General features: G+C 33.5%; 1 protein-coding gene and 1 long non-coding RNA gene across 2 annotated transcripts in view; one reads left to right on the top strand and one right to left on the bottom strand.

Moving 5' to 3' along the window:
* TMEFF2 (transmembrane protein with EGF like and two follistatin like domains 2) overlaps positions 1 to 13,737 on the bottom strand; it is a 255,536-nt gene that overhangs the window by 37,042 nt on the left and 204,757 nt on the right. The window contains exons 6-7 of the mRNA XM_058300478.1: positions 8,358 to 8,506; positions 7,595 to 7,654 (exon numbers count right to left, since the gene is read on the bottom strand). Coding sequence (XP_058156461.1) covers positions 7,595 to 7,654; positions 8,358 to 8,506 — 209 coding nt within the window. The remainder of the gene's footprint in view (positions 1 to 7,594; positions 7,655 to 8,357; positions 8,507 to 13,737) is intronic.
* The window catches only part of LOC131279167 (uncharacterized), a 94,326-nt gene that overhangs the window by 39,789 nt on the left and 40,800 nt on the right, over positions 1 to 13,737 (top strand). The window lies entirely within an intron of this gene.

Below are 13,737 nucleotides of genomic sequence, written 5' to 3'. Positions count from 1 at the left end.
TATGTATTAAAAAACTCTGAATTCATATCCTATGGACAGACTATATCACATACAATATGTACTTTTTCCTATAAAAATAAATTCTTTTCAGTCACCAGACAAAAAGGAAAATAATAACAATTGCTACCATTTATTTGAGAGTATTATGTTGCTAATGTTTTACATAATGTCATTTAATTTAAATTTCAACTTCATGAGAGAAATCTTATCTCCATTGAACAGATGAAGAAATTGAGGCTCAGAAGGTTAACTAAATGGGTTCAAGGTAAAATAACCAATAAGAGTAACGGCTGGTGTTTGGACTCTACCCTCCCTGATTCCGTGGCTTTAACCACCAATCAGGCTGCCATACATCTTTGAAAAAGAAAGGTATATAGTAATACCTCAAAACCAACAATTTGTTTCAGGAAAGACCATTTCAAATAGGAAAAAGTGTACATAAATGATGCAGGATGCATTAATGAACTTGTGTATAAGCACAAAGTTTTGCAGAGTGTCTACCAGGGCCCAAGGCAATTCTTCAGTAAAAAATCTTCATCTGTATTGCAAATACCATTTCTGTGTTTATCTCTAACTATGAACATAACGTAATATTACAGATGACTGGCTACATGATTTTATGGGAGAAACAATGAAAGCACAGAAGTTCATGAAAGCAGGAAAAATTGTAAGTTAGAGTTCATAGAAAGCTTTATGAATTTTGCAGCACTGTAATGTAAATCCCAGAGGGGAAAATACTTGAATTGAGACTCTTTTCCTCAGAAATCTTGAGAAAATAGGACATCTTAATTCATTTCCAGGGTTTAAATATTCTAGGCTAGTCTGATGGCACTATAATAGCCTGGGCAAACACTTTTATTTATTTCACTGTTGATACCAATATTTGTGCTACAAGCTGCTGCCTGCATTTGCTGCTATTTGTTTATTTCCTACACATCAAATTATTGGCCTAGACATAATATGCTTTCCGATGATGTGCTCCTTGGGTTCATGAGCAAATGGAAAATGCATCCATTTAAAATGTAGATTTCTGCCACATGACTGAATTAATTTATGCTATAAATACGCTATGAAACCACTTGATATTTATATCTGTATATGCATAATAGAAGAATAATTAAGGTAAATATTAGATAAATCAAAACGGACTCTTGTTTGCACTGCTGGTTTGTTGGTATGTCACGATACTGTGCCCAGTTCTGGGTTAGCCACTTAGACTTTTTTGAGGTACAGTTTCATTACCCCTAGTATTTGTTCTTTGGACTGACTTTAAAATGAATATGGTAATGTGAGTGGTTCTTTGTGAAACTACAAAGTATGGCACGTGGTTTAGTAATTTTTTCTTTCTAGTCATACAGGATTACGAGGTGGCAAACACTATTCCGTTTTGTTTCTCTTGTCTATGTGGAAAAATAGGGAATAGAACTGGAAATACTTAAAACCAAACAATATAGCAGTAATAGATGCTTAAAACATATAGATATTCGTTCAAAGAGAGGATTAATTCTTTGGAGTCTTTCATAACAATGTAGGCATCATGGGGGAACGCTTGAGTCTGGAACTCCCAAGGGGTTATACCCTCAGAATGCTGAGTGACCTCCAAAGCCCCTAAGAACTTTAGGTAGTGACACTTCTCCCCTGGCCTGTCATCATTTAGACTTCACTGGCTTCTGGAATTAGCAATGATGGTTTTAACCTTAGCACTATCAAGTGCTCTTTTTATTTAATCTTTCTAAGCCTCCATTTTCTTACTTGTAAATAGCAATGACTTCTGCAGAGAACAAGTTACTCTGAATATTCACTTAGATTACCGAGCTACCCCTTCAAGTTGTCAGTTTCCTCTTAGGGTGGTATAACGGGCAGATAGACGACCAATAAGATGGTTAGGACTTGGTTTAAATATCTATTTCTGATGTATTTCTTCCATATTTCAGATCTGAGCTTAATATCTAAATTATTCCTTAAAGGTAAAAAGATGTGTTTCCAAATGGAATATTTCCTAAAAATTCCCTGCAAGAAATGGTGAACTAGCACAGTGTAATGGCCAGGAAGTAGACACATGGGCTTCACCGGTGCCTGGAGTGAGGGAGACCTGGCTCCTTCCAAATGCTGAAGATGATCCAGGGCTGACTTTTCTCCTTAGCAGTCACTTAAAGCAAGGGAAATCCCTTTTCCCCATATAAATACTATATTTGCTACAAATATATAATATTCACAATCTTTATCTTTACTTCAGACTCTCCCAGTGTTCTCCTTCTTGAATCCATATATAAGTGTGTGTGTCTGAAATAAGTTGAACATGGTTTTCCCCGCAACCATTTTCTTCAGTATTCTCCATATTATTTCGTTTTCTCCAATTTGGAAAACACTTAAATATAACTCATTACTTTAATCTGACACAGAAACACTATCAGTGCGTAATGCATATTTTAATGCTATGCTCTAGAATGTTATAAAAACTTGATTTAAATTCCCAGCTATATAAGGAGCATATTTTGTAAAAATCATTGTGGAAGCTATTATCCATTCTTTGTTTTCCAGTGATGTACTGTAAAATTATCAATGCTAAATCTTTGTTTTATACTATAGCATTGGAGAAACTTTGTCTTTGGTCTCTGAACTGATCATATCTGTAATTTTTAAAAATCAGACAATGCAAAACTAAGCTCCATTTTAGCAGAGATTTTGGTTCACTTTTGTAGAGCCCAGGACAATGGCTTATGTATAGGAGGTACTCTATAAATATTTGTTGAATTAATTGATCAACATAATTTCTCTGTTTATATTGGTTACAAGGAAGCTTAGGGCTAAACACAGTTACTGTAATAGTTTATGCTGCTGTTTTATTTTGTTTTAACATTTAACAACTTAAAAAATTAAGTCCATTTTTACTGAAAAACAATGCAGTCACATTTTTTTCTAAGGCATGAGAGGGCTTTTAGACAGAAAAGCAACATAATCAGAAAATACTATATACCAGAGGGAGAAAAACAAAACAGTTGAACAATTTTTTTTCCCACTATAAAATATGTGAAGAATATATATTTTAAAGAAAATGTTGCAAATTTCAAGAGGTGTAAAGCATTTGCTTTTTTAAAACTTCCAGAAGTATAAATATTAGCATTTTGAAATAATGGAAAGCCCTGAAAGCCCTAGCTTTATGATTTTCTAAAACTTGCGTTCTCTGAACCAATCTGCGGGTGAAGAGACAGATCCTTTTCTGAGCCCAATTCTAGATTGATGAGGGAAGAATAACATTAAATGGCCTCTTTCACAAATCTGACAGGCAGCCCGTTACTTGGCCTTGCAACAAATCCAAAGGTCTCGATTCAAGATTCAATAAGCCTTGGTTCTCATTAAAGGAGAGAAGGCAGAATAGAAAGCCTAAGTCCGATACAACTAAAAAATAACATGGCGGTGATGATGTGGCAAATTCTTAGGCCTCCTGGTGCCCAAGACAGTATGCGCTGATGAAGATCATGGGATTCACAGCTCTGGGGAAGGTCCTTCGTTCTTATATACTGCGTGTTTGTCTTGTTGGAGGCAACAGTCACTTACTTTGCATTTATTTTACATAATTGAGCCTCTGCTAGTTCTTACTTGAGTCTCTTTCTTTGAAATGATAGTAAAAATGCAACATAGCACATTTACTTTAAAATTTGGGATTGAAATGATGTCTCCATTTCTATAGTTAGAAATGTGTAATCTTGTGCTAATAGCTTTTAAGGTAGGCTTAAATATAAAAAAGAGGAATTGGTAAGAGTTTTAAATCTATAGTAGACATATGAGGAAAAAATGAGAGTGTCTTAAGATTGCTACTTTCCTCTGATGGGAGAGTCTGCAAATGTTCGTCTATCAAGGGAAGCGATGCTGATATTAAATTAGCTGTGAGCCTATAGCAAACTTCTAGGAATTTGAGTCATACAATTCCTGTTTTCCTTCCTTAGGGAATTTTAGCATGTGAAACAGAAATTAAGAGGGTAATGACATACACCATTCCATTTGGTTCCTTTTAGCTTTTCCAAAGCTTGTGTTCCAAAATTCAGGAAAATGCAAATAAATACTGGAAGCTTGGAAAGACTAAGGAATGTGACTACTGCATAAACTCTTTTAAAATAAGAATATTAGTGAAGATAAAGGCGTCTAGATTAAATTCCAATTCTTACTTTCCTTCAGACAGAATGTGTGTATGTGAGTGTATATGTGTGGGTTGGGGAAGAAGGCCAAAGATGAATGTCATTGTTTTAAGGCATAAGATGATAGATAACTCAACAGGGTTTATGTGCTGTGTGTGTGAGTGGATGTATGCACACAGTTGATACGTATTTCTGCATATAATGCAGGGCCAGTGTCTACCATATGGAGTTAGGAGAGTAGACATGAGGAGGGTGGAAGAATGCAGGCACCCAGGAGGAGGGCCAAGCCAATGAAGTGTCTTGCTTGGCTGCTACTGTGTCATGGCCACAAGTATGCTCTTGAGGAGGAGACACAGTGAAGGTTTTCAGCACGACAGTGGGGAAGCCAAAAGGAAAGTTTATAAGCATTTTCCTCGAATGGTAAATTGGAAGAGGTATGGAATTTGGAGTCACCAGATCTGGGTGAATTTCTGACTCTGTGTATTTTAAATTTTGTAACAGTAGCTAATTTATGTATTCTTTCTGTCTCTGCTTTCTTGTTTGTAAATTAGGAAAGTCTATGCTATGTGCTATAGGGTGGTGGTGAGATACAAATAAGGTATTACGGAAGCACACTTTGCAAATGATAAATCCCTATACATATGTCATTGTAGTTATAAACCCTCCAGTAAAGAAACTGATCTGAATAAAAATAAGTAGCATGGAAACAGTTTAAAAGATAACTGTGTTTGGGAAATAAAAATAAAAGCTAGTTTTGAGAATTATTATGTCTCCAGCTTTTGGTCAGATCACTGGGAAATAACACCTTCTTTAATGATCTGATTGATCCTAAAATAACTCATGGTAAAATTCTCTTTACTCTTGTGTTAACTGTGTCAACATAGCTTCATTCCTAAGGACGACAGAGGAATTTTTAAAGTATGTAATCAGTGTTTAATTAGGATTTGGAAGCTTCAATCAACATTATCCTTTTTCCTGTCTTAATTTTAGATTTCAACAAACATGTATTTTTAAACTTTATTTTTATCTTAATAGTTTTCCTTTGGGATTTACTAAATAAATCTAATGTCAAACTAGAACCCCCGGACCACATTTTGTGTCTGAATATCTGAATAGTTTTTCATTTGCATGTATTTAAAAACATTCTCTTTCCTTCTTAAGTCCAATAAAGAGATGATAGGAAACAATAAGTCAATTAAAAGCACTGATGTAGAAAATCAGAGATTATCTGTTTGAAACCAAATCCACATATGAATTCAATTTGGACTCAAATTCAATCCCTAAAACTCTTTGAAAATGGATAAACTGTTAGGATGCAATCTGGGGGATGACACTGAGAGAGCTGTTACATTTACTGGTGCATTTTTAAAAAATGTATATATATTTGCATATTGATGTTGATGAACTTGGGAGTGCTTTGTCAGGATAAAATTCTTAGGGAGAGGTTTGATTTTCCTATGAATTTGATGGATGTTTCAATGGAAAAGACATTCAGATAACGTTATATTTTTTGAGATTTTTCCAAATGAATTATTTTATAAAACAGACATAAATATATTTTAACTTAGGTAGTAAGCTACTCCTTGTATGGATGTGAGATCCTTAAGAAATCCCCCAATTTCTTAGGTTAGAGTAAAAATAAAATATGCCAGTTAGTGACTTAAAATGCCGTCAAGGTATAGTTACTGTTTATAATAAAATTTTAAATTTTAATTTAACTTCATTTAAAATTTAAAATAGATTTTATTAGCCTCAGACCTGGATTTTCCATAATTATCAGCTATTACTTTTAATATTTACCCTAAGGGTAGCACATCCTAAAGTGTATTCTTGGCAACATTTGTACTGCCATAAACCATGTGTTATTCATCAGATACATTTGATAAAACCTGTGTATCATAAGGAATAATTCATAATTATTTTTAGGTGTGATAAGGGTACTGTAATTTTGCTAAAGAGGATTTATCTTTTAGAGTTTCATACTTAAGTATTTATGAATGAAATGTTATGTCTGGGATTTATTTCAACATAATGTGGAAATGGTGAAAGAGGATGGGGATAGGAAGGGTTGTCTGTCGGTTGATGGTACAGGGTTTTGGTGATGAGTACATGCGGGTTCATTACAATCTTGCTTACATTGTGCATATTAGAAATTTTACACAATAAAAAGTAAAAACAAAAACAAAGATGCTTATTATATTCTTCTTAGAGATTTTATAGTGCTCAAAAAATCTGTGAGGTGTGAGGAGATCTGGAGTAAAGGGTCCATTTGTTTAGAAGGGTTCTACCCATACTTACCTGGCAAGTGGGCTCTTCTTTTCAAGGAACACCTATTAACATATGTTCTTGACATTTTGAGAATTACTGTAAAATAGTAGAACTAGTATTTCCATATATCATTGTTTATGATATTACTGGGCTTCTAGCACATTAAAAAAAATTCTTGTATCATTTGAAAATCCTGAGAAATTCAAGGTATCTATAAATAAAATATGATTATAAATTTATTTTCATTTTCATCCAGACTTATGTTTTTTATAAATATAAACTCAGAAATATTGTTAAAGGTAATGGGATTTCAGAGAGAAAGGATGAATGGTAATATGTAGTTTGAAAGATAAGAAGCAATTCTTTTTGGTTGAATGCTAGCCATAAGTTTAGTTCTAAATGCTTAATAGCTAAATAGTAAACTGTGTTTACAACAAATGAAAGAAACTTATGTGGCATCATTATCAACCTCGATAATTTTATTTTCGTGTGTTTCTATTCTAATTTTGTATAAAACATAGTAACCTGATAAAATTCCATTTACATACCCAGAAATTATTTCTCAGGCTAGGTAAATTGTATTAGCTAGAGACGTTCTTCAAAATAAAATTCTATGTTTGCGAAATAAGATTTATATTTTTGTATAAAATATTTTATAATTGTGCATGTCTCAGTAGCTATTTTTAGTTTCTAAATAAAGGAACTTACTATGTTTTAAAATAAATTATATATACCCTTTAAACTTAGCATCTAAATATAGACAGTCTATAGTACTATTTATAGCTGTCCTTCTTGCTTCTCAAAGACTAGTAAACTTTTTGTTGTCGACTTTTGTGAAAATTCAAACAAGAACATTTGCATTTATTACAATATACTGCCAAAAACTGCATTAATTTCCATTGGTGCCCATTAATTTGATAAATGTTTTGTCATTTGTACCATTTGCACTGTCAAAACAAGTTAATTATATCTTACTGACATTTTTGACAATTGCTTTAACTCTGGCGAAAAACGTGTGACTTATTAGCTTTGACAAAAGTCATTCTTGCTTATTGAAAGCTTTAGCTAAGCAAGGAAGACAGGCACATATCAGACTTCTTGCAAAGTTCAATTTAGGATCATGGTAAAACAATGATTCCCCAGGAATCTTTTATAGAAGCGCTCACATTTTGCAGCAGAAATTTATGTACCTGCATAATCTGTCCTTGCGTAATGCCCATCTTCAGATTTAGTAGTTGTAGTTGTGTTATCTGTATTGAAGAAATTAACAATAAAGATTAACTCTTTCCTAAATATCTAATGACAAACTTATAATATCCTTACAACAGTATCTTTATTGCAACTTGTTGGTTGATAGTTTTATAACTATAGCTCTAAGTAACCTTTTTACAAAGGTAAATTTGCATGTCAATTTCTGTTTGAAAGTAAATAGCACAATAATCACAGATTTCTAAAATTTGAGATAAGGAAAAGACAATTATAACTGAGATAAGTTGTTCAAAAGAATAACAAGTGAAAAACCAGGAAAATGTCTGTTTCTGAACAACATCCTGCCTGAAAAAATGAACTTGAAACAATTCTACTGAATCAATACATAAAAATACAGTGCTTTTCATTTTCATGCTAATAAATTATTAAATTCTTTGCTAAAACGTGATCTTGTTTTTCTTCTTTTCTTTGCAAGGAGGAAATCTATCCTCTGAATATTACTTTTGTGCATATGACATTGTGAAGATACAGTCTCATTATATAGAAAAAAGATACAGACTGTTGCTTATGGCCCTCAAACTCCCATATTCAACACAAATACTAAAGAAACCTGTAGTATCCATTATAAATCAAAGATGACTTTTGGAAATGAAACAGCTGCCTAATAAGGAGTTATTTCCATTTTTCATTTCTGCATGGAGACTAAAAATATTTTTTTGAAATGAAGTTTGATATGAGCATTACCTTGACATCGACCCAAAGACATGACTTCAATTTTCTCCTGTTTCTGACATGACGCTTCTTTGATTTGACATGCATTATCATAAGATTTCCCATCAGAAGCGCAGAGGGGATTGAAGTTGGTTTGAGAACAATCAATGTTGCACACACACCTAAAGGAAGAATGAGAAATAAAAACATGTAACATCAATAGTGTTGTTACTGCATTATAAATAAAACACAAAGTGAAAGACTTGCTAGGCCGGCAAAATGCAGGTTGGCAAAACTGAATTGTATCATTCTGGGGAAGTTCCTTCACTTTTCTACCTGAGATGAAAAGGAATACAGAACTAATAGAAAACACTTCAAATGACTGAGCAATGCATAAAAAAATAAAAAGGGAAAAACTCAGGATATCAGCTAATCTCTGCCACTGGAACTTCAAAAACATGTACATAAAACTTTCATGCTGATACCTGCAGAATTTGAATCAGTATGCATCATGCAGAGTATGATTCTGCTTCAGAATTTCTTTAGATGAAACCATACTGTGTTAGGTCTTTTCTGGAGATATTTGAATGGTTAAAACTTGAGTAAGATGATTCAGAGAACAGTTGGGAAAAAAAAAGCAAACAAGTAAATTATTTGGAATGCAGTCAGTACTTAATTTTCTTCATCATTAATAAGGATGCACACAAAATATGCTAACGTCCTTAATATTTTGAGGGCCACAAAACCCCAAAAGAATCAAATTAAAGCTATACATCTCTCTCCAGAGAAATGCTATGTTCATATAAACAATCATTTGCATAAAATGTCAGGGGTTTTATGGGCCCCTTGAAGCTTATCCCCTGGACCACTTTCCCAGATATACAAGGTCTTTTTCTGTTTGTCTTTTTAAATAATAAATACAAGTTGATTTGTCACTCATGGCTTTTAATATATTTTCTGTAATCTAGAAAAAACTAAACTAATAAGAATTAGGTCATCTGAATTAGAAGAATTAAACATTTTTAATGCAAACTTGTATGATTTTTCCTATATTCTTATATTATAATGCTCTGAATTTTAATATGTATTTTGTTGCTCAGAATACTGTGTTATTTTTTTGCATGCAAACCACTGCCTTAGAATATAAACTTTTCAGATGCAGGGAAGAGAGGAACAGATCTCATATTTTAAATTATTATTAATATTTATATTCTTTTTCTAAATAGATTATATATTTCTTGAATTGTTGAACCACTCATTTTATATCTGTAAATCTTAGTGAACTGTGGAGCAAAGACCTATTTGTTAAACCAAACCTAACCCCTTTCCACTCACATTCCAGAGGGGTTGTATATTAGAAGCTAATGAGAAACATTTTTAAGATTCATAAACATGTTCCCGGGCCCCATTAACTATAGGATAGAGTCTAGGATTCTGTATTATTAAATACAGTCAGCTTGGCACCAGACTCATTACCTGGAAACCACTGCTTGATCATCGTTGTTTGTTGACTGAGTGAGAGAGGGCTTTTCTATATCAGTGCTTCCCAGAGTGTAGTCCTGATAGACCATCTGTATCAGAACTACCTGGAATTTGTTTAAAATGCTGGCAGAAAATGTGTTAATGTATTTTTTGAATTTTGTAAGAAAACTGCTTTAGGAACACTTGGCTATTTTTACATTCACCTATTTAGAAACAAATACCTAGGACAGATGGGAACCATCTCTAAATGCTCAAGGCATTGAGGAGTGGCAGTCCTATGATGACAGTGCCTGGGAACAAGGCATTGCTACCACGGCTGAATCCCAGCATTTGAAAACTCAGATCAGAAGCTACCTACATGTTTAAAAAGATTTTGGTCCTTTTACTGTGTATTTGGAAAGTGACTTTGTAAGTCACGCTTGTTTTCCTTAACCATTTGTTTTAAATAAAGGGGGTAAGGATGACCTGTATTTTTTTTTAAGTGGTCCCTATTGCCTTCAAGCCATTAGCTTTTACTGTTGCTTTGTAAGGCTTTAGGGACTACCTCCTCGAGGGAAATAATTAACTACCAGCAGCAAAAGAAGAGAGAGGGAGAGATGTGCTCTCTCATCTGTCTATCTAAATAGTAAACTAGGTAAGATGCCAAGGACTTAGCAGGGATCTCCAAATTAAGTCCATAGGAATTCAGGAATATACACTATATATATATTATGGCAAGAAACAATTGACAGTCAAAAATCCATTTGGTATCTTAAAAACGAAAATGGTGAAGTGAGAACAGAGATGGAAAGAGAAAATGTGGTTGAATCCAGTTGTCTAGAATCAATGTTCCAGTGAAAAACATCATTTAATTAAATTCAGTGAAAAGTTCATTTAAAACAATTGTTCAGGATATGTTACAAGATTAGCCTTTTCTAATTGACTGATTTTTTCCCCCAGTTTGACTGAAACGATGTAAATCCCACAGCTTTTCTGAGACATCTTTTCCCCTTTCCTTTCCTAGCATTGCTCCCAAAGTGTTTCCTCTTAAGGTTTTCTTTTCCTTTGGCAATTTGGGCTCTTGCTGCCTCGAAACCTTTCAGGGAATGGCTAAGGTAAATGTATGACTATCTGATAGTTTATTGTCTTCTCAAAAGGACAACATGATTCCTTCAGTTGAAAAGAAGGTACAGTTTGCTAGGATGTAGACTTTATGAAAGCATGGGTTATATTTGCCTTTTTCTCAACTCTGTCCTATCACTATATGTTCCCTCCTCTGTGGACTTGCATAATAAATAAATGCATGAGTAAATTTAAAAAAGTTTTTCTATCAATCTCAGTAATCATTGCCAACTGGGAAGTCTTAAGATAATTTTTTTTTTTTAATAAGTGGAAGAAATTTCAAAGATTTGATGAAATGGCCTGGGGAGAAGGAAATATGACTGGCTTACCATGGACTCACTATTTCCGTTTATCAGAGACCAATGAGCTCTGGTTGCATGATTATCATTTACAATAGTTTGGGCGTCAATTAAGCTTAATAACTTAAACATTTAGAATTCCAGGAACATGGATTGAAATGCTAAACCCTTCTTTACCTCTACTGGCAGTGGCTGAATTTTCTTTGCATTTACCATTAAGCCTTTCAATACCTTGCACACATTATAGTTTTAATAACTGCATGTTGAATGAATAAATTAAATGCTAGACTATATTAATAATGATTTTACATTCTTAAAGAAATGATAACATTAATATAAATTGTCCTCATACACTACTATAAAAACAGACATGGGGTGGATAAATAATTTTCTTGACAAATATGAAATATAATCAGTGAGATCAAATGAATAGTTAGTTGAATTTGAGGGTAATAATAAAATAATACTAGCTTACTCTATGACAGTGCCTGCTCCAGTGCTATATACTTTATACATTATTATTCCTTTTATCCTTATAATATCTCTCTGAGTTACTACTATTATCTTCATTATATAGAAGAGAAAATTGAGGCTTGGAGAAGTTATGTAACTTGCCGAGGATCACACAGCTTGTTAAGGGAAATCTAGGCAGTCTGACTCCAGAGCTTGGGCTTGTTTACATACTGGAAGTGCTTTGATAAATAAGACAGACCTAACTTACTACTATTAACTCATTAAAGGAATACTTTGGTTGAATAAAGTTCAAAAAACAAGACCGCATCAACTTTTGAAATATTTATCATGATTTTATTAATTTAAATTGCATTGACTTTTATTTAGGCTCTGTTTTCCAAACAAATGGTCTAGACTTTTTTGTATCATTGGGATGTATCAGTGAATATCAGTTTTATGATATTTTAGAATTCTGAACTAATACCTAGCATTAGAATTAGTAAATAATCTTATGTTTATTAAATTTATCTGTTGTTCAGCATGTTTTACCCTTAAATAAAGCTCTCTCTAAAATCTGACTCCACATAAAAACAGACATTTAGACACACACGTATATCCATACACAGATGCACACCAACTGGCTCCACTGAAATTGTGAAATTGAAGGGTTTTAGTAGTGCACCTTTGTTGATTATTGGCTTCAAAATACTTAAAAAGTCTAGAATGTTTGGAAACTTAGATTTATGGGTTAGAGGGGTTTGTGTATTTATGTGAGTGAATGAATTGGTATGTGTGTGTATATATATGCATGTGTGTGCATGTATGTGTGAATGAATGTGTGTGTGTGAATGTTAAGGACTCATACCTTTGTGGTGGCAAATTACTACATTGTTAATGCGTCTATTTACAAGTTTATATCTTTACTTACCTGCAATTTCCTCAAGGGCAAGGTGTGTTATTTGCCTTTAAATCCCTACTATCCAGTACAGCACATTATAGTAGGTCTTCAGTAAGTGCTTATTGAATGAATTGCTGAATGAATGGCAGGATGGAGTTGGAAGGATCAAAGACGACTGCCATTGTGCTAGATATTATTGTATGGGAGAGGTGATCAATGATATGCTCACCTAAACTCTTACCTAATATTGTGCTACTTGGCACATGCAGTCTCTAAGGAAGGGGAAGGAGGCTTCTGAAAGACTAGGGTCCACCTTCCTCTCGTTTATATCTACACAGACAAGGGAAAAGGAGTACTAGCCTTCGGTAGCTTAACTGTGAAAAGAAGCTTTCACCAGCCAGGTTACTACTTACATTTTAGGGTATTTGAGTGCAGTTTTAGGCACTGATATAATTTGAACATGGTATTGTCTTGTCAGTTTATTACTACTTCAAATCACCGAAAAAATAAGGCATCGATAAAAAGGTGACAAAATTATCATAGTAGTGTAATAATGAAATTGCAGGTCATTCTGTGTTTTAGCAGCTTATGTAAATGAAGCCAGGGTTTTTTTTCCTCAGAAATGAAAGGCGGACATTTTTAAGAACAGAAACTATCCTTTCTTCACAGCTTTTGGCAAATAATTATATTATTATTCATTCTGAGAGGAGTAACTAGTTAATTACAGCATGCCACTAGTATTTTACATGAGCCAAGGATTTGTAAGGCTGAAAATTGCATGGATGCCTTTAAGGTTTTTTGTGTTTTCTTTTTTTTTTCTTCTTTTTTTTTTCCCCCAACCTATCTCAGTCTTTTGACATTTTGACACTACAATTACATAGATCTCTTTTCTTCTAAGCTACAAAGAAAAAGAATCAGCCCTACTTGAAAATAATAATTTCAGGGGGTCTATGTGGAAATACTACCCTCTGAAAACCCTTCAAAGAAAATTAGCTTTGACTGAAAACCTTAGCTCTCTGAATCATAAGAAAGAAGACAAATATCCAATCATTTTAAAAGACCACTTGATGGAGTGAGGGGAAGAACCTAAATTATAGGAAGGAAAAGGTGACATGTAAGACAACTCACATACATTTATAATTATCTCATGAATATTTTGGGGGTCTTGACATTAATTTAG

Source organism: Dasypus novemcinctus, chromosome 7 (genome assembly GCF_030445035.2).
Source record: "Dasypus novemcinctus isolate mDasNov1 chromosome 7, mDasNov1.1.hap2, whole genome shotgun sequence".
NCBI classification, from domain to species: Eukaryota; Metazoa; Chordata; class Mammalia; order Cingulata; family Dasypodidae; genus Dasypus; species Dasypus novemcinctus.
This window is presented reverse-complemented; position numbering and strand designations above follow the sequence as displayed.